This window comes from Peromyscus maniculatus, chromosome 16 (genome assembly GCF_049852395.1).
Source record: "Peromyscus maniculatus bairdii isolate BWxNUB_F1_BW_parent chromosome 16, HU_Pman_BW_mat_3.1, whole genome shotgun sequence".
Taxonomy (NCBI): Eukaryota; Metazoa; Chordata; class Mammalia; order Rodentia; family Cricetidae; genus Peromyscus; species Peromyscus maniculatus.
This window is the reverse complement of record NC_134867.1, coordinates 60,882,354-60,906,432: the sequence shown is the minus strand read 5'-3', so window position 1 is coordinate 60,906,432 and position 24,079 is coordinate 60,882,354. Positions and strand designations below refer to the sequence as shown.

Sequence of the window (24,079 nt, the reverse complement as noted above, 5' to 3'; positions counted from 1 at the left end):
CATCTACCAGTCTATTTTAAAAGCATAACTAGATGAAACCATGTAAAAGGCAGTGACTTAAGAATCTTTGACATAGCATTATGTCTAATATGCATGCTTGTATCACTTTAAAATATCACAAGACATTACTGAAAATAAATTAGAAACAGGGATAATAGTGTTGTATGATTCACTTTCATACCTATTTATTTATTTGCTAAAACTGCATCATTCAAAAAATTATAGTCTGTGACCCACATACCTTTAATTACTATGTAAGTATCAGATGACCAGGGTACTAGTGCATAAGTTGCATTGGACTGGACACAAACTTGTGATAAGATGGGAGCTTTATTGTCCTGAATTTAAAACAGAAAATGGATTCCTTCTTTAAAAAAATGATCACATGATATGGATGCTACTTTAACAAAATAAAACTTGTTGCTTAAGCAGTTAGCAGGTAAACTGCATGGTACCTATTTTTCTACCCTCTGAATTAAAACACTGTGGACCAAAGATTCAGATTCACCTGGATCCTGCATTTTTGGTCAGGATGAGTTCCTTGGCTAAGCAAGATCATTAAAAGTGAAGTCACAAGATGACTTCGTTAAGAATCTCCTGTTAAAGTGGTCAGTGTAAGTATCTTTCAGGCAGGCACAAAGGGGCATGGCATGTGGCCCGAATTAGGCTAGAACTAGGAGCATGGAATTGACCATTTCAAGGTCACTGTTGTCATCAAATTGACAGAGAAACTTAGTGTCTAACGTTTTCTTACTTTTATAGTTTTGGAAGGACCGGTCAGGTCCAGTCATCTCCTGCCTTGCTGGTCTCATGTCAAGTTCCACATATTACCCCACATTTTAAACTAATCATAGATTTCCAATGCCATTGTGAGAGTGCTGGGTGCTTCAGTTATACGGCTGGATAGGTGGGATTTGGTGATGTTCAGAGTCACCTGGAAAGAAAATCACTGGATTTGATATGTATGCCAAGAAAATCCAGAGGAAATCTGGATTCTGTATTTATCTCAGTGGATTTTGTACAGGTAAAGGCAAATGAGCACCTAACTCCTCCTTACAGATGGTACCTTAGACTGTGGTGAGTTGTGGACAGAGCAATTAAATGAAGTTGTATTTGTATCAGCCCCACCCCATTCAAACTAAATAGTGAACCAAAGCCAGGACCAATGCGAATGCTTGTTTCAGTAGATATGGAGTAGTTTGCACAGGAAACGGAGCTAACTGCATCATATTCAACTCCTCATTGATTCATCGGTGAGAGTGGTTCATGCTGAAGTCACACCTGGTCATAACCCAGTACATCCCAGGTCAAGGGGTAAACACTGGTAGGTTCTCTACTAGATTGTGGGATATTTGAGGAGAAAGCTGAATTGTTTTCTTCTTTCATCTCAAGTAGTCAACATAAAGCTCAACACACAGCAGACAAGTGATAGATACTTGCAGCCTGAATGAATAATGAGTTGTGTATTGCTTAGTCAAATGATGTGTAAATTATGTAGGCTAATAAATTGATAATACTCTTGGACACAGAAACAATATATAGTAGTACCAGCATCTTACTTTCTTCTCACTGTTTATGCATTGAAATCCAGTGCTTTATCCTCAACCTCCCTTTATAGAGCACAGCATTGAACTGACAGTTTTTTCCTTCTCCAATGCATGCTCTCATCAAGTTCTATAATGAGGGTCCCTTATTTAAATGCCCTTCTGTCCTCTCATCCCATTATACTTAGAAACTCCTTGTTCCTCCTGGTTTTCTATGTTCTCCTTCCTATATGCCATTAGGTTTTACACTTTTCATCTGCGTCACTAATCCCTACTCCCATGAGTTCTCTCTCTCTCTCCCTCTCCCTCTCTCTCTCTCTCTCTCTCTCTCTCTCTCTCTCTCTCTCTCTCTCTCTCTCTCTCTCTGTGTGTGTGTGTATGTACACACGAGCGCGCGTGCACGTGCATGTAAGAATCTGATGGACCCATCTCTGCTCACACAAACTAGGTGACATGTCACTCTGAGTTAGTGTTTGCATTAGAATAAGGAAGCTCGTCCTCCACATTGAGTGGGTTTGGCTAGTGGTAGTAATTCAGGATGACAACCCATAGCATCCTTGAGGAACTGTCTGCCGCCTTGCAGTTGCTTCCCTGTTTCCTCCATGTTCTTCAGGGAAGCAGTTCTGCTTCTGGATACAGTACACATGCAGTAACACAGAGCAGAGGGAAGTGGTCAGCATACACTCTCCTGGCACACAGTACTAATATAGATTGTGATTTGTAAAAACTCTACCCAGGGGGCTGGAGAGATGGCCTAATGGTTAAGAGAATTCACTGTTCTTTCAGAGGACCAAATTCAGTTCTCAGTACCCATCACAGGCAGCTCACAGCCTGTAACTCTAGCTCCAAGTGATCTGACATCTTCTGGCCTCCACAGGCACCAAAACTGACATGCATATAATTGTACACACACACACACACACACACACACACACACACACACACACACACACACAGTGCACACTCACACACAGTACACACACAAACTCATACACACTGCACACTCACACAAAACACACAAAGATTTGCCACTTATCTCCAGCCATGGGCCAGAAAGGCAGATGCCTAGCGTCAACACTGGAGATGCTCCCATCATGGCTATATCTGTGAGTCCAAGATAAAAGCAAGGATTCCACTTGCTGCTGTCTTCCCACAGCATATGAGAAGGTTTCTTTCAGCACAGAAACTGCTAGAAACTGATTGTGGTTGGGAGCTGTGTATGTGAAATGATCTACGAGGTAACGAGAGGTCTACACCAGAAACCAGGCATTATTTGTACAAGTCAGGCCTGTTTTCACTCTATCAATACCCAGGAGACAAAGGGCTTATGACTTCAGTCCATGGCTGGCAGGGTCTACCTCTTCTGGCCTGTGGAAAAGCAAAACATCAAGGGGAAGTGCATGGCGGAGTAGTACTCCTCATCTCACAGCCACTGATGCGGAGAGAGTGACAGTGACAAGATCATCTTCAAAGGCACACTCTAGTGTCTTTAATCCCAGTGCACATACCTGCTCCCTTTAATCATGCCACACTGCCTTCCAATAATGCCGCCAAATTATGGATCGATCAGCCATATTCCTGAGGTCAGAGCCTTATGCTCCAGTCAACTCTTAATGGTTGGATCTGCTGGCTGGGCACCAAGCTTTTATTTTATCAGCCTCCTGGAGGACACTTCACAGCCTAACTATAACAACATTATTTGGTGTTATTTGGGTTGTAAAAACAGAGCTTAGGTGAATTTTCAAATAAATGATAATATATACATTTATAAATGTCAAGTGATGAATGTATGCATTAGTCTGCTGCAGTAGCTATAATAGATGAATTGAAATACTTAGTTTTGTTTTCTTAAAGATTTACTTTACTGTGTGTGTAAGAGTGTACGCTGCGTGTGAGAGTGTGCACTGTGTGATCACTGTGTGTATATGTGTGTATATGTATGTGAATGTGTGTGTGTGTGTGTGTGTGTGTGACTGTGTGCATGTGTGTGTACACAGAGTACAGATGGAGGCAAGAGGATCCTCTTTCCAGGTCTAGAATTATAAGCACAAGCTGCCATGGCCAGCTTTTCATGTAGGTTCTGAGGATTCAAGCCCAGGTCCTTGTATGTGGGAGGTAAGCCCTTCGCCAACTGAGCCGCCTCCCAACCTGAGAAATGACAAACCTTAAGCCTGACTTCAGAAGAGCCCGTGATTTGGCTTTAGGGCATTTAACATATCATTCCAATTCAGACAGGGAAATGCTGACTTAGCCCTGCAGATCGTCTGGATAATATGAGTAGAAAGCCTATGGCAGCTTTTGTCCCATAAGATCTAGACAGGCACCATGTCTGTCGTTGGCATTTATATGGGCTTCACACATAATTTTAATTCTTCAAAATTTTACAACTCTGATAAAGTGCTTAGAATTCCCTAGGCTAATGTTAGCTTTAGCAGACATACATTCTTCACAGTAACCTCAGAAAAGTGAAGGGACGCCAACCTCCCCATTCCTAAAACAGCTCCAGTTCATGTGTAGGGGATGTGTGTGTGTTGTGGGTATTTTGAGCAGAGTATGTCAGAAGTTCCTGAGCACTCACTCATGGTGAAGTTACCAGCTCTATGCCTCGCTGGACAGCTGCTTGGCTGCAAGATATTTTGACAGCATAGTTTATTTTAATTTCTATTTTTAATTCCTAAGACAACAGGTTGGATCTGTGAAAGGACATTTAGCATTCTGTGACTACACAGTAGTACAGCATAAAGATAAATAGCGATTGTGATCTGAAAGAAAATTATTGTTCCCTTTTTTGGTACCCAAACCTTCAAGTTACAGTGAAAGCACCACTTCATGTGACTCTAATACTACAGATTTCATTCAAGATTCTTTTGTTATGACTTAATAAAAGAAAATAGTTAATGATAGTTCAGTGTTTTAGAGGTAGAGAAGCACTTTCCATATGCTTTGCTTGTCCCATTCTCAGAAATATTAAAAACATCCTGTGAGACACCAAGAGCTAACATAACTTGAGCACTTTAGAATTTAAATGCCTTGTCCACTGGGTGCAAAGTATTGAGTCTCGAACTCAGAAACTGTTACTGTAAGTCTGGTCTCTTTCCTATTGCCATCTCTCAGGAACCACCTGGTCACTAAGTTGTAACTGACACATAAGATTGTAGCCACCATTCTGCACCTTCATTTGAGAGCAAGCCAACTTCTGTTCCATCAACTTGGACAGCTGGGGAGGGTCATGGGGGGTGCACTTGCTGGGAAACTTCAGGCAGCAGCTGAAAGTGACAACCTGAACATTGGGATTTATGTGCTCACAATAGGTAGTGACAGAAAGAGAGAAATATGTGATGGAAGGCATGAGGTGTGGTTTCCAGTGAGAAGAACTTCCATACAACTTTATCTTGGCCCTATAAACATGGTGATGTTATTTAACTCTTCCCCTAACACTAGGAAATCAAAGGATTCCCTGAATAGGAGAGGGTTCCAGCAAGATTAGAGTATTACTGCAGTTGTTACAATTCCTTCTGATTGGAATTGTGGGTTTATATGCAGTGGGTGGCAAGGAAATGGGCTGGGATATGTGGAGACTAGCTGACAGGTAAGAGGGTGTGCTGAGCCCGACTAGGACCCAACATACACATGGTCCTGAGATGTGTGGGACCACTGCAGGAGATGGTCGGGAGAAGCATCCCTCTGTGGGTATGTACATCTGCTTGAGAGAATGGGTGTGATAGCTGTGCAGTAGTCAGCAAGAACTGTAGCTATCCAAATAAGGCATTGGTTTGGTTTGGATCCAGAGAAGAGGGTCTAGGTCTATGAGGCATTGGGGGACATGGTTTGGAGAGTAAGAACTTACTTTGGAGATGCAAAATAGGAAGCTCCTCATTGTTCCCAAACATCTCCTCATTGTTCCCAAACATCCTTCTTGCACTTCCAGACAGATTGCTGCTTCCTAAGCTCGTAAAATTCAGGTCCATGTCCCCTTGTATCCTGTCCTTGACCTTGTTCTGATCAAGCGGTTCTGTCAGGGGTTGCCGAGCTGTGAACAGCTATTTCTGCCTCTGAAAAGGCCCCAGTGCTCAGCTCCTGGAATTTTATGCTGATTTTTCTCTACCCTCATGACTGTCGGGTCATCAGCTGTCAGGTCTCTTGACTCCCAGTGGACCATCCTCTCACATTCAAAGGAAAGGCTGAGACAGGTCTGGCTTTATGATTCTGTGTGAAGATGAAGGGGGGTCACGGTTTGAGCTTGCCAGCTCCCACTGTGCCCCCATTCTTCCTAAGATGTTAATGGGAAATTTTGCACAGCAGTGCTAACTCTTTATACTTAATGGTAACTTACTCACACCTGCAAACCACAAATCTTTCTGCAGTTGAGTGGATTGTGTCACAAATACTTCTTCCCGGTGAATTATTTGTTGTTGTTTTTTCATTACTGTGATGGTAGGATGTGCAGATGGTAGTGTGTGCATGGTTGTGTATGGAGGCCAGAGGACAACTTTGGACATTGTCTGTCAGGCCCCACCAACTCTTTTCTTTGATACCAGGCCCCAAGTGACCTCAAACTCATCAGAGACACTAGATTTAGCTGGCCAGCAAGCACCTGAGAACCTCTTTTCCTTCCCAGAGTTGGGATTCCGTGCACATTCCACTATGCCCACCCTTTTAATGTTTTTTTACCGGTTTCTGTGGGTTGAGTTCAGGTCCTCAGAGTTCCAAGACAAGCATTTACCAAATGAGCCATTGTCTCCTGAGCTGCACACGAGTTATTTGTAACTGCCACGATGAATGTCCAAGATAGCTCTACCTCACATGGTCATTTTGAGATAGAGAGGACACAATCTGAGAGCCTGGGATGTGTCTGCAAAGCTGGCTTTCTTGTAAAACTTAGTGAAGCTTTATGAGTTCTAAAGAAAATGTTATTGTCTTTCTTGGCCTTGAGCAATACAGTGGTGGATGTGATTTGAATTAATTAACTCCAGGTACCGTTTTGAGAAACATTTTCTTAAACCAGAGCATAATTTGAGGCAAGAAACACTCTGGGTTTTCCCTTTGTCTTTTGATTTCTAAATAACGTCATAATGCAATTACTTCTGTGACTAAATTTCTGAATGCTGTTTCAAATAAAAAATGAGCATGCCAAAGCTGCAAGGCTGGTGCTGGGATGCATATTCAGAAGTAAGAAGCTACCAAATGCAGTTGGAGAGACTTTGAGCAGGTGTGGGAACCATGCAGACTTAGAACTGAAAATTAGGAAATGATAGAATTCAGAATCTATAGCCAATCAGTTTCGGTGGAGCAAAGTTTAAGTTAAAATTTTAAGTTTCTACCACATTCCTTAGGTGTTAAACTTCAGTTGCTATACACAGAAATAGCCCATGAATAAACAGCATATATTTTATGGAATATAATATGGCACTTCAATATAGATAGACTGTACAATGTTCAATTCAATGTAATTAGTAAAGTCCTGTAAAACATTTATCATTTCTTTGTGATAAAACATCCAAAAAGAAAAAAAAAACTCTTAAAAGCACAAATAATTTAAAGGAAAGTATTGCTTTTCTGTAGGAAACTATTTTTGGATTTTAAATTCTTGTTTCAGAAATCATTCATGGAAGAGATGTAATTCATAAATGTAAAATGCATTACTTAGGAAAGTGCTTAGCTAATCACAGCTGACTTACATGGGACCTTCCTTGTTCTCTGTATTGTACTCCTTAAATTCTGATCTGTCAGTAGAAATATATGGGTGTGTGTGTGTATGTATGTATGTATGTGTGTATTTGTGTATTTATGTATGTATGTGTGTATTTGTGTATGTAGGTATGTATGTGTGTGTATGTACATATGTATGTGTGTATGTATGTATGTATGTGTATGTATGTGTGTGTATGTATGTATGTATGTGTATGTATGTGTGTGTGTATGTATGTATGTGTGTATTTGTGTATGTATGTATGTGTGTGTATGTATGTATGTGTGTATTTGTGTATGTATGTATGTATGTGTGTGTATGTATGTATTGTGTATTTGTGTATGGATGTATGTGTGTGTGTATGTATATGTGTATGTATCTATGGCTTCATTAGATTAAATATTAAGCCCAAAGGGAGACATGAATAGCAGACTAACATTTTGAGTAAATTCTTATAGAGAAGTACAGGCCACTCAAAGCACTTTTGTTGTGACTCTCAGCCAATGAAAGCAGTTCTGAGAGAGCCCAAATTTATTTTGTTTTCATCAAAAATTGAGACTCTTCCTCTTGTTTCTAACTAGACCATAAGTAAATAGGCCAGAGTGATTTTTAGAGGTGAGTGGGCCTTAATTATAATTGATTCCTGAGATGAGAGATGCTAAAATATAAGATTAGAAGGAGAAAAGAGAGGGAGAGAAAAGGAAAAGGGGTGAGGTAGGAGGGGGAGGAAGCATTTGAAATTCAAATGATCAGAAAAAAATTTTCAGAGTAGAGATAATGTTCCATTCATATTTAACTGAACCATATTTTGTTTTGTTTAATATTCTTGCCACCGTACCATTCGAAGGACAAACGGATTGTTCCGTGGCCCTAAATCTGCTTTCATCATTTTGATGAAGAAGGTCTAGCATTTTCCCAGAACCTAAAGCACCAAGCATTAAAGACAAGATTTGAATCCACACCCTTGGAAATACAGATGAGGTATTCTTTAATAAGAACACTGTCATTAGAGATAAGCACGCTGGAGCCCGCTCATCGTGTGCCCAGTGCCTGTTTCTATGTTCATCCCAGTTCATTGCTCTTCCCACTTCTGACAAGTAATTTTCCTCACAGTTTCTGCCAAGTCCTTATCTAGACAGCTGCTCACTGAAGTCCTACAAGACCATCTAAAGCTGTCACCTCCACCACTACAAAATGTCTAGCTTCCGGCTAGTGAACAAAACACTGTCCCTAGACTGCAGCATACTCATGGACAGTAAATAATGTTGAAGCAACAGAAAATTGAATACAATATAATTGTTTATGTGGTTTCAACCATCTGCTGTGTTATTTCTTCCTTTCCCTTTCTAGAAAAGTGAAAGTAGAAGATCAAGCTAAACTTAACTTTAGCCTTTTGGGGTGGGGGATCCAAAGTAGTTTGGTACATATCAGATGTGATGTGTCCTTCAGAAAGTTTAGAAAACTAAACAATAATGTTTATATAATGATGGTGTCTGTCTAATCTGTAGAAAGCTAATAAATTTCTTGCCTCGCTTAATAAATAGAGACCAGTCCAAAGCCTAATTACCAAGCTGAGATAAGGAGGGTCCTGATGCTAGTCTTCTTAGATACAGTTGCAATGGCTAGAGATATTATGCTGAGTTAAACCACCTCTGATCAGAATTTCCCTCTCTGCAGCAGCTAGATTATTTTTGGTGGAGAACTAGAACAGATGATGATAATCATATGGTTCTCCTAAATTAAACCCCTGAAGAGTGCATAAAACACTTATGTCTGTCTCTGTAAGTCCTTGTTTGTCTTCATTGTTTAAATTCAATGCAACAGGGCAGAAAAGCAATCACTGCCATTTAAATCTCACCATCCCTGGCATGTGCCGCCAGCGAAACTGTCAGCACTTCATGATGTAATTGAAGGCATCTAGTGGGTGCGGAGGAGTTTGGTAGCTGGAAATTATGAAGGAATAAACACATTGTTTAACATTTGATGCATTAGGCATAGTCATATGCTGGGTGGCAGGCACTCAGGGAACAATGAGAGTGATTGGTTATTCCAAAACTAGGCAGAATGTTCAGCCAGACCAAGAGTCTCTTCACCTTCAATAAGGCAGAATTTTAAAAAAGATTGTCCCTTATAATTCCCCTACAAGGGAAATGCATGCCATAAGCATAGCTTGGAGACACTTGACATTTTTTTAAACTATATCTATTATTTTATTTTTATTATATGAGTGTTTTGCTTGGAATGTACGTCCGTCCATCACATGCATGCCTTGTCCCTGTGGAGATCAGAAAAAAGCATCAGATTTCCTGCAACAGGAGTTACAGACAGCTGTGAGCTACTGTGTGGGTGCTGAGAATCAAACCCAGGTCCTCTGCAAGAGCAGTCAGTGCTCTTAACCTCTGAGCCATCTCTCCAGCCCCCAAAGACACTTGACTTGCTATATGAAATACAACTTAGTATAAGAAGTTTAGTCTTGCTGGGTAGTGGCAGCACACGCCTTTAATCCCAGCACTTAGGAGACAGAGGCAGCCAGGTCTCTGAGTTCAAGGCCAGCCTGGTCTATAGAGTTCCAGGACAGCCAAAGCTACACAGAGAAACACTGTCTCAAGGAGAAAAATGTTGTTATGTCTTATTAAGTTATGCCCAATTATGTCTTGTATGGTTTAGAATTATTCCCGTTCTTTGGGGGATATCCAAAGCCAGCTGAGATGTCCCCTTTAAGCCATGGTTGAGTTGCATTGCAGGCTCTATGAGTCACCACAGAGCCAATGCTTGCTCAGGTCCACGACGTCATCAGCAACAGCTGCATCACTGCCTGCCGTGTATCTTTGTACTCGGAAATGACACTTGGCTTGTGATCTTGTGAAGTGAGATAAATGTGTGACTCCACTCCTTTCTACTATTGACAAGTGCCTTCACTGACAATGAGTGTTACTGGCTAAAATGATTTCACACTAACTAGCTCACTCCTTGTCTTACTTGACAATAAACTGTAGTTACTATATTTTACTGGTACAGTAGTAAGACATAACAATGTTAAGCCAATTAGCCTGAATTAATGGAAGCGTTTGTAGAGTTTAGAGGATCAAAATCTTTGTTGGGATGATGGGACCTTTTTTGTGGGGTGTTTAGTTCCCGCTTCCTCTAATGCATGTTTAGTATTTACTGATTCTTCCACAAGTCTAGGTCAACTGCCATTGCCATGCATGCTCAAGAATATATGTAATAATTATCTATTTAACCCTGTTTATTCTCTTGAATATTAAAGCTTTGTTTCTTGGTTTTAAAATTATTTTGCAATAAGACATTATTACAATGTGGATATAGTTTGCAATAAGAAAATGGGGTCAAATATTCCACATGATAAAGCAAAGCAAGATCCTCATCCTAAAGATGAGCAAATCAATGGAGGATATCCATGTCCTTTTCTGAAGACCCAAACTGAGGATGTAACAGTCAAACAAGTTCCATTGGCTAAGTAGGAGAGCCAAATGGATGATGGGCACAGTTCCAGGATTTCTCTAAGAAACCGGTCTGAGTCACCCTAATGTATGCAACAGACCATCCAGGTGAGGCTCAGAACTCAGCATTAACGAGTCAGCTCTGGGATCAAAGTCAGCCTGGGGCATGTGGACACCTGTAAACAATGCAGCTCTGTGTTAATACAAGGTCATGACCCAGCCTTTTTATCATAATCTTCATTCTCTTAGAGATTAACTAGAAGTCATATATTCATTTTGCTTGATCTAGCTCCTTCGTACACTAAAATACATAAATATTTTTAAATGAAGGGCATTTAAATTATTGGTATAGTATTAAAATAATTTATGAAATACATCAAGGGCTACACTAATAATCTTAATATCATAATCATCATTTCTTCCCAGTAATGTTTGCATTAAGTAATTAGTAGCAGGAACTGATAACCAGGAGCTATGAATCTCTTTATGTAAACTTCAGTATTTACTTTTTCTATGGAATCTACTGTACAGAGGCTGCAGTTGAGTGGAAGGTCAAATGTTCTTCCTCTAAGAAGTCATGGTTATAAAATGAAGTTTAAAAGAGTACGGCCTTTCATCAGAGTAAAGTATGTCTCCATTTTTGTTGCTATAAAATATGTGGAATTTTTTTAAGTTTAACTTACAAGAATGAATAGGAATTCATTGCTGGCTCCATCAAGCATTTATTTTTTTTATATCTCCTAAGATATGAAAGAACAATTCTTCCAGGGTGTGGCTGAAATATCCACATGTTTGTACATAGAAGTGTGCACATAATAGTCACATCCCGGGCTCTTGGCATTAAGTCACTGTGGGATTATTATTTCCTCTGTTCCTGAAACATTTTTCTCCTCATCAGATAGGATGTGGCATAGATGTAGACAAAGGTGACCCAGTGAATTCCCACATCCTGCCATCCATGTTTTTGTGGAACATTGTCCTTTTGAGTGTGTATAGGGCCTATGGCTTCTCTCTGAGTGGCATCATGGGGTCCCTCACTGTTGTCTGAGACTTTCCTTGACCACGTGACAGGAGACTGAGTTGGGGAGACAAGGCAGCCAGCCTCTCTGGCTGGATGAAGGAAGCTTTGCCTAGTTGAGGGTCCTAGCAAAGCCAGGGACTGTAGGGCGCTTCCAGCCAGTAGGCAACACAGAGCTGACACCCTTGGAGTTACAGCCACAGGTAAATCAATTCTGCCGACACCACATTACGTCTATGCATGTTCTGGTGGATATTGGTGTGGGGGGGTCGTTGCAGTTTAGGACCACTATGAATAAACTTGAGAATATTCACATTTAACTTGTGGGTATGTTTTTATCTGTTATGGGCAAACACTTAGGAACTGGGCAGTTGAGTTCTATCTGACCTGTAATTAGTACATATGGCAGTGATATCAGTTCACATTCTCACCATTTATGTGCACACGTGTACCATGCATATATGTATGTATGTTCTTGCATGTGTGTGTGTGTGGGTACAGTTGCTTTATATCTTAACTGTACATGATATAGGCATCAAAATATACATTTGAATGAGCATATTTATTTCATTTATACCAACTTTGTGTTACTCCATGGAATCTATAAGAAAGATAACTCTTATTTTTTATAAATATAGGTAAAAAATTGGATGCTCTGTGTGTGTGTGTGCACTTGCGCTCGCATGCGTGTCTTTCTGTCTCTGTGTACATATAGGTTTAAAATCTATTCAATAAATATTTGGTGAGTTTAGCACTGTTTTTGTTCCCAGAACTTTCTCCTTCACCCTCACCATCCACTAACTCATTATGTTTGCCAGGCTTTGCTGTAACTGCAACCTTATGCTCTGTCTGAAGCAGGGCATCTTTACATTTGCTGGAGGAAGAGGGACCAGAAGAACAACACTGTGTGACAGATAGAGGCCTGTGTTTTAGCAGAGTTCCATGCCACCCACTACAGCTCGTGCCCTGATCACCAGGAATGGCGGAGCCATAGAGAAGGGGAGACATGGGAAAGAATTAAAAATTATCCAGTGGAGATCAGTCAGTCCCCTTGGAGATCAGTCAGTCCCCTTGGAATTAACCTCTTGGAGCTCAGCTATTGCTAAAATCATAAATAAATAAATAAATAAATAAATAAATAAATAAATAAATAAATAAATAAATAAATACTCAGGAAGTTCTATTTTGAGAACTAAGAAATAATACAACAGTTGCCATTTTGGAAAAGTCAGCGAGGACCAGGCTGTGGGAAGCTGTCATCTGTTGCTGGCACCCCTGCCGCTCTGCTTGAAGGCGGCCTTCACATCATCGCTTCTCGGATGTCGAGAGTTAAGCTTGGAATGGGTCAGTGGCCTCAGTCCAGGCATATGGGTAGAGATGAGCAGCAGATCTGTGGGCTTCCGTGTGCCTCCTTCTCAGCATTCTGTGGCAGATGGAGACCCGGGGATAAAGGAAGGACCTGGCCCTCCGAGTGCAGCTGCTGCAAAGACGGCCTCACAGTGCTGAGCACCACGTTTGAATATCAAATTTATTTTAGTCCCCTCGGTCTCATTGTACTTCAAATTAAGTTTAATTATATTTTAAATGCAGCACATTTGATCGTGACATGAGATAGCCGGGAAAGTACAGTGAAGTAAAATTACCCTGAGAATGACGCCGAGGGCCGTGAGCAGCTCGACTTCACAGTGCCATTTCAGAGAGTGGGGCTGACAGTTTGCTTTCAGCAGCAAGGCAGGTACCACACAAGAAGGAGCACACAATGGTGTTCCTTTAAGTCACTCAGGAACAGTCTTCTTTGGGCGTAGTTGGATTTTGTCAGGATGATATTTGAATATAAAATAGCCAGCTAAATGCTTCCGTTTTCCCCTTGGTTGGGCATTGAAAAACCTAGTCAGAATGACTTTTGGATTAGTTTTGTAACTTTTAAAAATAACTCTGAGCCGGGCGTTGGTGGCGCACGCCTTTAATCCCAGCACTCGGGAGGCAGAGACAGGCGGATCTCTGTGAGTTCGAGGCCAGCCTGGGCTACCAAGTGAGTTCCAGGAAAGGCGCAAAGCTACACAGAGAAACCCTGTCTCGAAAAACCAAAAAAAAAAAAAAAAAAAAAAAAAAAAAAAAAAAAAACTCTGAAACTTCACACTTTGCAGCTTTTGCTGCTGTTCTCTTCTCCTCGGGATCATTTTTCTGATGCATCCTGCAGGTGTGTTTAGTCAGGGCTGGTGAGACAGTGTGTCAGGTGCTTGCCACACAAACTTAAGGACCTGAGTTTTACCTCAAGAAGCCATGGGAAACACACGCACAGTGGCCCACATGTCGTCCTAGCATTTGTGGGGAGGGGTGGAGATGGTGGGGTCTCTCAGGATCACTGGTGAGTGCTGTGGAGGAGAATATTATTTTAACTAGGCAAACATTTGTTTATGATTCGAACTATTACTCTAACTGTGTAAACGTGTTTATGCTGCAAGTGTGTTTGATTATGTAGAAATGCGTTACATCCATTTCACCTTGCCTGCCTAAGGCACCTGAGTGATCTAATAAAGAGCTGAATGGCCAATAGCTAAGCAGAGAAAGGATAGGCAGAGCTGGCAGGTGGAGAGAATAAATAAGAGGAGAAATCTGGCCTCGAGAGAGGGGAGAAGAAAAGAACGACAGAAGGAAAGAAGGGGGGACAGGCCCGGGGACAGAAGCCAGGCAGCCGTCAGCCAGCCCGACACAGAGACATCAAGAAAGTAAGAAAAGGTAAAAAGCCCTGAGGCAGAAGGGAGATAAAGAGAAACACGTTAATTTAACTTAGAAAAACTGGCTAGAGCTGTGCCTAAACAAGACCGAGCATTCACAACTATCAGTCTGTGTGTCATGATTTGGGAGCTGGTTGGTGGCCCAAGAGAAAAGGCCTGGTACAGGTGAGCCTAGCCAAATTGGTGAGCTCCAGACCAATGAGAGACCCTGTCTCCCAAAACAAGGCAAACAGCTCCCGAGCAGCATGGGAAGTTGACCTCTGCACTCTACACACATGTGTATGCCTGTGCACAAGCATCTGCCCACACATACTAACACACACTTAAAGGATGTGTTGAATGTTCCCGTCATGCTTTTCTGTGGGGTTTTGATGGCTTAGGCCAGTTCCTTAAATGTGCTCTCTAGTTACTATTTCCACAAGCTGGAGGGACCACTGCTTCCAATTTCTGTCTCCCTTCAACACCATCTCAGATAGCTCAGGAAAACAGCTCTAAGCTTTTAATTGCGGTGACTTCTCCCTTGAGATCTAGGTCACAGCCACTCATTCAAACTCATAAGATTATGTGATAGCAGAATATATGCCGCCATGTAGAAATGGAGGAATACTTTTTGTTGTAATCTTATGCACTATCATTTCCCGTGGAGGCACTGACAGGAAATGTGGGCTTTGTGCCATGCCCACCTGAGGCCATGGGCTAATGATCTTTAGCTGTAGACACTACCATCTGAACTTTACATGATTTTCATATGCCATGTGATATTATATTCTTTCTTATGCTTTTCAATAAATGTGAAGACATTTCTCGGCACAGGAACTTTATATAAACGGTACTGATCTGAATTGACCATGAGGTTGCTGGTTTGCTCACCCTTGCTGTGGTGGCCATGAGAGAGTCAGCTCTAAGTCAGTCACTGTGACAAACACCTGAGATAATCAGCTTATCAGGAGAAATGGGTTGTTGGGGCTCACAGGGTTGCAGGTTTCATTCCATAGATCTGTCACCTCATGACCAGGCATAGGTAAAAGAAAGGAGGTGATGTCACATAGTCTCCTTCAAGGTTTTTCCCCTAATGACCAGAAGACCTCCTGCCTGATCCCCACCTCTTGGCATTTCCATCACCTCCCAACAGCCTCAACCTGTGGACTAGGCCTTCAATATGTGGGCCTTAGGGGGATGCTTCAGATCCAAACTATAGCAGTAATTCCTGTAGTTCTCTTATTGTGATGAGAGAGTGCCAGAGGGAAGGAGGGAGGGAAGGGAGGGGGGGAGAGAGAGAGAGACAGAGAGTCAGAGAGAGAGAGAGAGAGACAGAGACAGAGACAGAGAGTCAGAGAGAGACAGAGACAGAGAGAGAGACAGAGACAGAGACAGAGAGTCAGAGAGAGAGAGAGAGTCAGAGAGAGAGAGAGAGTCAGAGAGAGAGAGAGAGGTGCAATTTCCAAAAAACAGTCAAGTGATTCTTTGTTAAGCGATGACATATACTTCACATTATACACACTGGTTCCCACAAACCTTTAGTTCTCATATACTAACACTTCACTTGAAGTCTTTCATCTTCTAAAGACCTTTCTTTCCATTGTAGAAAATAACTATTTGGCACACAATTGCCATGTATCTGTTGAAGAAGTGTGCAAGGGTCAATTTAAAAAAATGTTCTAAATTTAAATTGAAGAAACAGGTCACGGATTTGAGAGAGGGTGATGGTAAGTACATGGAAAGAGATAGGAGGAAGGAAAGAGAAGGGATTTTAACTCCCAAAAGTAAAATAATGTTTTCTAAACACAGAACGAGGCAAAGTTAAAGTTACATCTGCTGTAGGATGGCGTGATGTACTGAGCCTCTTCTGAAGGAGAGCCTGCATCCTGGTGGTGTAGGCATTGTGAACAAGTTCACATCTACCTTGTGTTTATTCCTATGTTCAACAGAATTCTGCATCGTTTTTATTACTTACATCATTGTGCTATGGTTTGAAGTCATAATGGAAATAACAATGCATTTTCCATATGACCATGTGCAGCATCTATTTGTATAATATAAGCAATTCTTTACCTTCTCAGACTGCTGTGAGGGTTGCTACATAAACACTTTGATTAATGTTTGAGCATTAAAAATTAAGATATCAAAAATTCTGTGTTGTGCACAGTGTCTTAGGATTTCTTTTGCTATTGAGACACCATGACCATGGCAGCTCATAGAAAGGAAAACATTTAATAATGTGCCTTACAGTTCAGAGATTCAGTCCATTAGCATCATACTGAAACATGGCGGCATGCAGACAGGCATGGTGCTAGAGAGGTGACTGAGAGTTCTACATCTTGCACAGACAACAGGAAGTGGTCTGACTCACTTGGCATGGCTTGAGCATATATGATAACTCAAAGCCCACTTCCACAGTGACACACTTCCTCCAACAAGACCACACCTATTCCAACAATGCCACACATCCTAATAGTGCCACTCCCTCTGGGGGCCATTTTCTTTCAACCTACCACACAAGATGTTGCTCTTACACTAGACTTTGGGGGAAGGAACTGTTAATCTTAGCAGCATATGTAACCCTGCTTTGGGTTACCCATGCCTCTTTGCAGTTGACATCAAGGTGCAATTTTCTTTTCCTGCCTCATAAGGTGTAAGATGCTTCTATGCTGCTCCAGAGAACCACTGCCTCTCACTTATCTCCCTGCTAGCCTTGGCAAAATGGATGACTTTTAAACCCATAGTTTTCAGAGTCTCCACCAGCTCAGTGGGACTCGCCACCTGCCATGGAAGCCAACGCTCAGCAGACACCAGGCTGGAGAGCTCTTTCGTCCTTGGGAGAGGTGACCTTTGTGCCTGGACCGAAAGAAGAGTTGCTGCTGCTGCTGCTGTCAGAACACTCTGATCTCAAAGACTGAAAAAAGGCACAAGAGCCCTGTAGACCCTGGATGGTTTCAAAATGACTAGACAAGCTTTGGGGATACATTCAGAGTCAAACCAAGGAAAGACTAGTAGATGGGGGTGCAAAGGATGACTCTGGTTTAAAAAGTGGCTTGTAAGTTACATCACGTTGTTCAGATTTGATTGGCCTTTTCCAAGTTGCTGAAGGTGGAGATGAGTCTGCTCATAGCCAGTCGTGATGCACCAATGATCAAGATGCCCAGGTCCTTCTCAGTGTGCAAGAACAATGCACACTGGGTGTGATAGTGTCTGTCACAGTGAACTCCTTACTTCAAACGACACCAAGGGACTAATGAGTGTGATTAGAATCCTAAGTAACATAGCTCTCCTCTTGTAATCCAAGCGTTTGTAGTTCTATCAAGACATCATGCATATACACAAAACTCAGACATGCAGACGGCCTTCCAGTAAGGATGACCACTTGGAAAAGAATGCCTCCACTACCCCCTCTCCCTCTGGTTCCACTTTCACCTCCCCATGTTTGCTTCCACAGTGTTTGATGTGAGTAATATACATTTAGTTCTATAATTGTAATTAAAATTCTGCGTTTTTTCACTAGGGTGACTCTAAAACTGAGCCTCAAAGGAATGTTTACACTTGGTCTTAAGGATGAGTGGTGACCCCCTGAGTGGCTGAAGATTATTGTCTTGGTGACAAATTGTGTAACACTGTGTCCTAATGGCCACCACCAGAAGGCCCAAAGGAATGATAGGGTTGAGATTCATTGTAGTAAAACCAGTAGAGAGAGGTACAAGGGGAGAGGGGCAGAGCCCTCTGGGAGCTGGTGGGAACTGGTCATGCAGGCATTCCTGCCTAGGGCTTAGCAGAATTCTAGACTCGATGGGGGGAAGGAGATATTGGGTGAATCGTGGGTGGGATGAACCACCCACATCAGAGAGGGAACCACAGAGCCGCTTCTCAGAATTCCAAGTTCCCAGATGCCAACAAAGAGCCACTGAAGCCTGGCAGTGGTGGCACATGCCTCTAATCCCAGCACTCGGGAGGCAGAGGCAGGTGGATCTCTGAGCTCAAGGCCAGCCTGGTCTACAGAGTGAGTTCCAAACATCGAGGGCTACACAGTGAAACCCTGTCTCAAAAAGCCAACACTGAAAGCAAGCCTTCCTAACCACAGTAGCTCCGGGCCTGCTTTCTGCACTCCTTGTCCAGCTCAGCAGTGGCTTGTGGACTAATGACGTGAGGGTTCAAATTCCAGGCCCCTTTGAAGTCTAGGTTACTCAGCTGCTATAGAATGGCAATGTCTTACAGGTGGAGCTCAGCCTTCTACACGTTCTCTGTTTTTCTGTAGGATTGTGTGTTTGTGGTGTGTGCACATATGTCTGTGTGTTTATATATGGGATGAGCATGTGGTGTCTGTGCTATGGCGTGTGTGTGTGTGTGTGTGTGTGTGTGTGTGTGTGTGTGTGTGTGAATGTGGGTGCATGGGTACATATGTGTATGTTTGTACACTGGTGAAGAAAGGCCAGGCTTGTGCAGGCTGTAGGCAGGGGCTCTGGCTCCTTGCATACCTTCACATGTTCACTAGTTTCTGCTGTAAATTTTCTGAGTTGCTCAAGGCCGATTGCTGGCACTGAAATAGTCCTTAGGCTGGCCCGCAGTGACTGATCTACTTCCTGCAGTGTAAATGATGACTCTGCATCCATTGCTCCTTTGTCCAAATGTTCCCCCACCTGGCTCCAGGCCACTGGCTGTCAGACCACCTGTGCTAGAAACTCTACCCACCCTGTGTCCTTTGTCCACTGTCCTTCCTGTCATACTTACAGAAACAATGCCCCACGCCCCAGCTTCTCTCCAAGTCACAGGTTGTGAAACCAGCACCCTCAGCCTCCTGCTGTCGGTGAGCTATCATTCTCCTGAGCCCCTTTCCATCCCTCGGGTCCCCAGGGTACTTCTTACCATTCCTCCGCCAGACTGATGTGATTATAGGTTAGAAGGACTCTCAGATCTTTGAAGGAATTGCTGGAACTTTAGGATTTTGTGTTGATTTTTGTTTTGAGGCAAGCAAGCTGGTCATTTTCTTGATATATTTTAGGATCTTCTGTTTATGAAATTCTGTGGCTACAGGTTCCCTCTGTCCCCTCTCTCCTCTCTTTTGAATTGTTTTTTTCAGCTCTCAGTCCCCTTAAGGCCCTACAGGGTATGAGTTACCCTTTGCTGTCTACTGAGCATTTCCAGAAAAGAATCAGCAATTTCTACTCTCTCAAGTCGCATTGATTTCATGTGTTAATGCACAGCTAGATTCTAAGCTGATACCAAGTGATAGCTCAGAGGAGACGTGTGTGTGTGTGTGTGTGTGTGTGTGTGTGTGTGTGTGTGTGTCCCCAGGACAATGGGAGCAGGTGGTCTCCAGACTAGCACTCAACACTGCCCCCCTTTCTATGTAATCCCCATGAATATTTTTATTTAAATGTCAATATTTAAAATTGGAGTGAACTTCGGAAAAATCATTTCGTTAAAACACAGGCACTGTTGTCAGTGAAGAGGAGGCCACTACCTGGAGGGACATGGCCTGAGCTCTTCTCCCTCATCGTTGTCCTTTCCCAACTCTTTAACATTTGCCCTCCTGCTCTAACACGGATTTGTGACGCAGAGCTCGGAGTCAGTGGTCCTGTTTGCTGTAGCTGCGGGTAGCTGTGCAGCTCTCTGGTGATCTGGGTTCTTCCCAGTTGCTTAGTGCTGTCTTCAAAACATCTGTGAATGAAATGTGTCATGTTCTTTCCTGTGTAGGCTTTTGGTTTTTTGGTTTTTTTGTTTTGTTTTGTTTTGTTTTTTGCTGGATACTTTTGATAAAGTAATGCTTGCATTAATAGTCACATACACACACACACACACACACACACACACACACACACACACACACAAATAAAACCTCTTAGGTTCAGGTAGAGAAGTCTAAAAAAAGCACATGAGAAACAGAAAAGCATGCATGTGGGAAGGAGGAGTCAGACATGTGACCAGGTAGCAGGACCTTGAGATCCAATCAGACAGCATAGTGGCCACCCCTGCATGGAGGGGCCCTAAAATTATATGGAGTCAGATTGATTGTAACTTAAAATGTTTGAGCACCATTTTAAAAGCAAGCAAGCATGGGTATTTCCTACTGATGACATGGGTGGGGATACACACCCTTTCCAAGCACACACATGCCCGGTTCCCAGAAGCCTCCATGGACACATGACATGGGACATGAGGCGTTGGGTGTCATTAGGAGGTCATGTCTTCCTGTCTCACATGGTGCTGTTCTGGGAATCAGACTTACTGAAATGCAAACAGTCACAGAACAGGCAAAGACATATACATATTGTGGAGATGCTGCCCCCAAAGAGTCCATGCATCAGCACTGGTATTTTCAGTGTTCTTTGCAAATTTAATTAAAGGGCTCTAAGTGTTATTTGAAGTTTTGTTTCTTGGTTAATAGGATAGTGTGTCCAGTGTCAGGCCCCTCTATGTGTACTTGGATGCTGTGTGATGTTAGTAGACCAGGTCTTCCCCAACAAAACCCATGTCCAGTGAGGGAACAGACACCCATGTCATCAGTCATCATGCCCCTTGTTGGGGAGTGACACAGACCTGCTACGGAGTAAAGGAAGGTAGGTAGACCAGCTGCAGAGTGTTAGCCCAGCTCTGGAATGACCTTCTGTACAGCAACATGTAAATAGAGCCAGGGACTCAAAGGAGCGAGAAAGGAACCTGTTTGAGCCAAATACCAATTTATTCTTGTATATTCATGAGGACACTTTTGACCCAACAGAGCCCACAAGAACATCTGGAAAAGTCCCCACTGTGTCTGTTGGCCACACTATATGGATCATTATAATAATACACATCATTTCACTGTCATCCCATGATTCCAATGGGAAGTCTTCAAGATTGTCTGAGGAAGAGCATTTGCATTTCTATTGTATGCAAGGATATGATGGTTTTCATTTGTTTTTGTTTTTTGGTTTTTCCCAAAGGGTCCATCTTGCTGGGAAGATGTCTTAACTCCAAACCGGATGAGTGGCGAGTGCCAATCTCCAGGCTGCCCTGGAACCAGAGCAGTAAGTGTCTGACTAAATTAATTACTCATGAGTTAGAGTATAACTGCATCCTCAGGGGTTATTAGGAGATTAGGATAGAGGCAGAAGGCGTCAGCTGATTTCTTCTCGGCTGGTGGTCCTATCAGAAGTATGCCAATATCCAGATGTGTTAACCACATTCACCCAAACTCTCCCTGTGTTATTACTTCAGCATTACTTCCCTAGTTGTAGCCACCTCTGGTGACATATAAATGCAACAGGAAAGCTTGGAGTGGGAGAGGTGGTCTTCCACTGGGACGAGCACACCAATTGGTTGTCCAGCGCCAAACGTTCAGGAAAATGAGACACAATGCTGGTCTTTCCTCCAGCGTCTGTAGTTCTGTTTCCGTTCCACAGCTGTCAGACATTCATCTTTTGCCTCATCTCTCTCACCTTGCTGTTTCTGAAATGGTGGGAAGTCAGAAAACTTCACGTGGCTGATGGGCTCTAGGACCGATGCTGTTCTCTGTTCCGGGTACCGATCCCCTCTGCACAATACACACTTCAGATGGCAGAGGGGCTTCTCGGAGACCCTGGGCTCCAGAGTTGTCTTTGAAATGACGTTGTTCTCATGTTTATCATTTGTATATTGTACTTTCAATTCTCAAAAACCTCAGGCCGGTCCTACTCTGGCTGTATGCATTTCTGGAGCTGTAGACACTGTCATGGCGCCAACACAAACGTCGGTGTTAGTTCACAAACTGTCACAGCCAGTTGGCAGCTCCTATCTTCTCTAAGGAGCGAAGTCTGTCAACAGTAGCAGGTACAGCGTTTGAGCCGAATCATTAGATAGGCCTGCTCTGGCAGTCTGCTAGGTAATCACAGAGATCCTGAGAGACAAAGCTCCTCCCTCACACTGGGGCTGGGGACCACAGTCACACTCTTTATGGATGCAAATGCCAAAGAGAGAAATCTTAAGAAAAATAATAATGATCTACATGTCAATCACAAATGTCAAATCATGATGCAACCTTGTGAGCCTCCCACTGGTGTAAAATTAACGTGTATTGTTTTTAGAGCAGAATTCTTAAGTGTAATTATATGCATGTGTATGAATATGTATAATTATACTATATATAATAATAGATGTGATTATATAATTGTGATATGTGTGTTCATATATATATGATCAGCAGATGGAGTGATAAACAGGTAGATAAATATATATATATATATCAACTATCTTATCTCTTATATATGACATCTTGGACTCTATATATTTAAAATTCAAAAGCGCAGAGTTCCTAACCTATTCTTAATTATTATTTACATATTTAAATATAGTCTAACTAGATCATTTTCAGTGGCATCAAGATTTATCCTTAGTTATTGAGATAATAAATACAGGGACCGAGAGGGGGCTCAGCTGGTAAAATGCTTGTACTGCAAACAGAAGGACCCGAGCTTGAGCCACAGAACGAACACTGTGAAAAGGCCAGGTGTGGTGCCGGTGTGGGGGGGCTGAGAAAGGGAGATTTCTGAGGCTCTCTGACCAGCTAGCTGCCTACTTGGGTGAATCGTAGGTTCAGTGAGAAGCCCTGTCATGAAGCAAAAGATATGGACAGTATCTGAAGAAAGACACTGAAACCCACATGTCCTCTGAATCCACATGCATGCACACAAAGGAAACAGCACATAGAAATACAGTTCGCCTTAACTCACTGTAGACAGGGCACTCTGAGCCGGTTCAGACGCATGGTAATCACTGTTATTTTATGAAGGAGCATGGCATTCATTCTGAAACACACCTTAGCCTTTCCTAAATGGTCAGCTCACAGGGAGTATGTTTGAGATTGAAAGGGGACACAACCAGTTAGAAGTTTCTGCACTAGTGAAATCAGTTCAACTTTGGATAAGACAGAAGACTTCACATTTGCTATACAAACTTTCTTTTATATGCCTTCTTCAATAGCCTTAAAATCTGAGATCATGTCCATACTGTATCTGTCTGTATGTTAGAGAACATGTTTTTATCTCATTTACACACACATGATATCAAGGCATGTCTGCATTCCAGGCCTCCTGGAGGCATGAAGTCCTATTATCAAACATTTCCCTGCCAAAGCCCATGACCTCAGTGGTATGTCTGTGTGCATGAGTCATTTCTCAGGCAGCTGGGAGGGTGTCTCCTCTCCCTTCCCACCTGTCAGCTGGGCATCAGGGCACGGGGATGGGCATCTCTTCAGGTGAAATGAATTATCTCTTTAAAGCAACAGATGACCAAGGTCATTATTAAAATATATATGTATGTATTTAACAACAATTAATAGAAAAAGAGGCTATGAATTTGAAAGAGAACAAGGAGGGATGGATGGGAGGCTTTGAAGGAAAGGGGGGAAATGGTGGAATTATAATCTCAAAAGTAATAGAAGTAATTTAAAAAAGATTCTTTGAGGGCTGTTAATCTCACTACTCAGAAACAAAGAACATACATCAATTTTATAATTATACAAAGTAATAGTTACTTGAAAGTCTGTGTCAAATTGCATAGTAAAATTCTGATCACGTGATATCGATAGGAGTTAAATTGTCTTAGGTCATACATTTTTTTCTTATCAAAAAGTAGAGGAGCCCTAAAAATACTTAAGAGATTTATGTCACATGATAAATGAT

General features: G+C 42.3%; 1 protein-coding gene across 5 annotated transcripts in view; it reads left to right on the top strand.

Moving 5' to 3' along the window:
* Positions 1–24,079, top strand: part of Prkn (parkin RBR E3 ubiquitin protein ligase) — a 1,203,648-nt gene that overhangs the window by 580,541 nt on the left and 599,028 nt on the right. For 4 of the 5 annotated variants that reach the window (XM_042262404.2, XM_042262405.2, XM_076552881.1 and 1 more), the window contains exon 5: positions 21,365–21,448. The exons of the other annotated variant lie outside the window; for it this stretch is intronic. In XM_042262404.2, the coding sequence (XP_042118338.1) occupies positions 21,365–21,448 (84 nt within the window). The remainder of the gene's footprint in view (positions 1–21,364; positions 21,449–24,079) is intronic. 5 annotated transcript variants of the gene reach the window in all.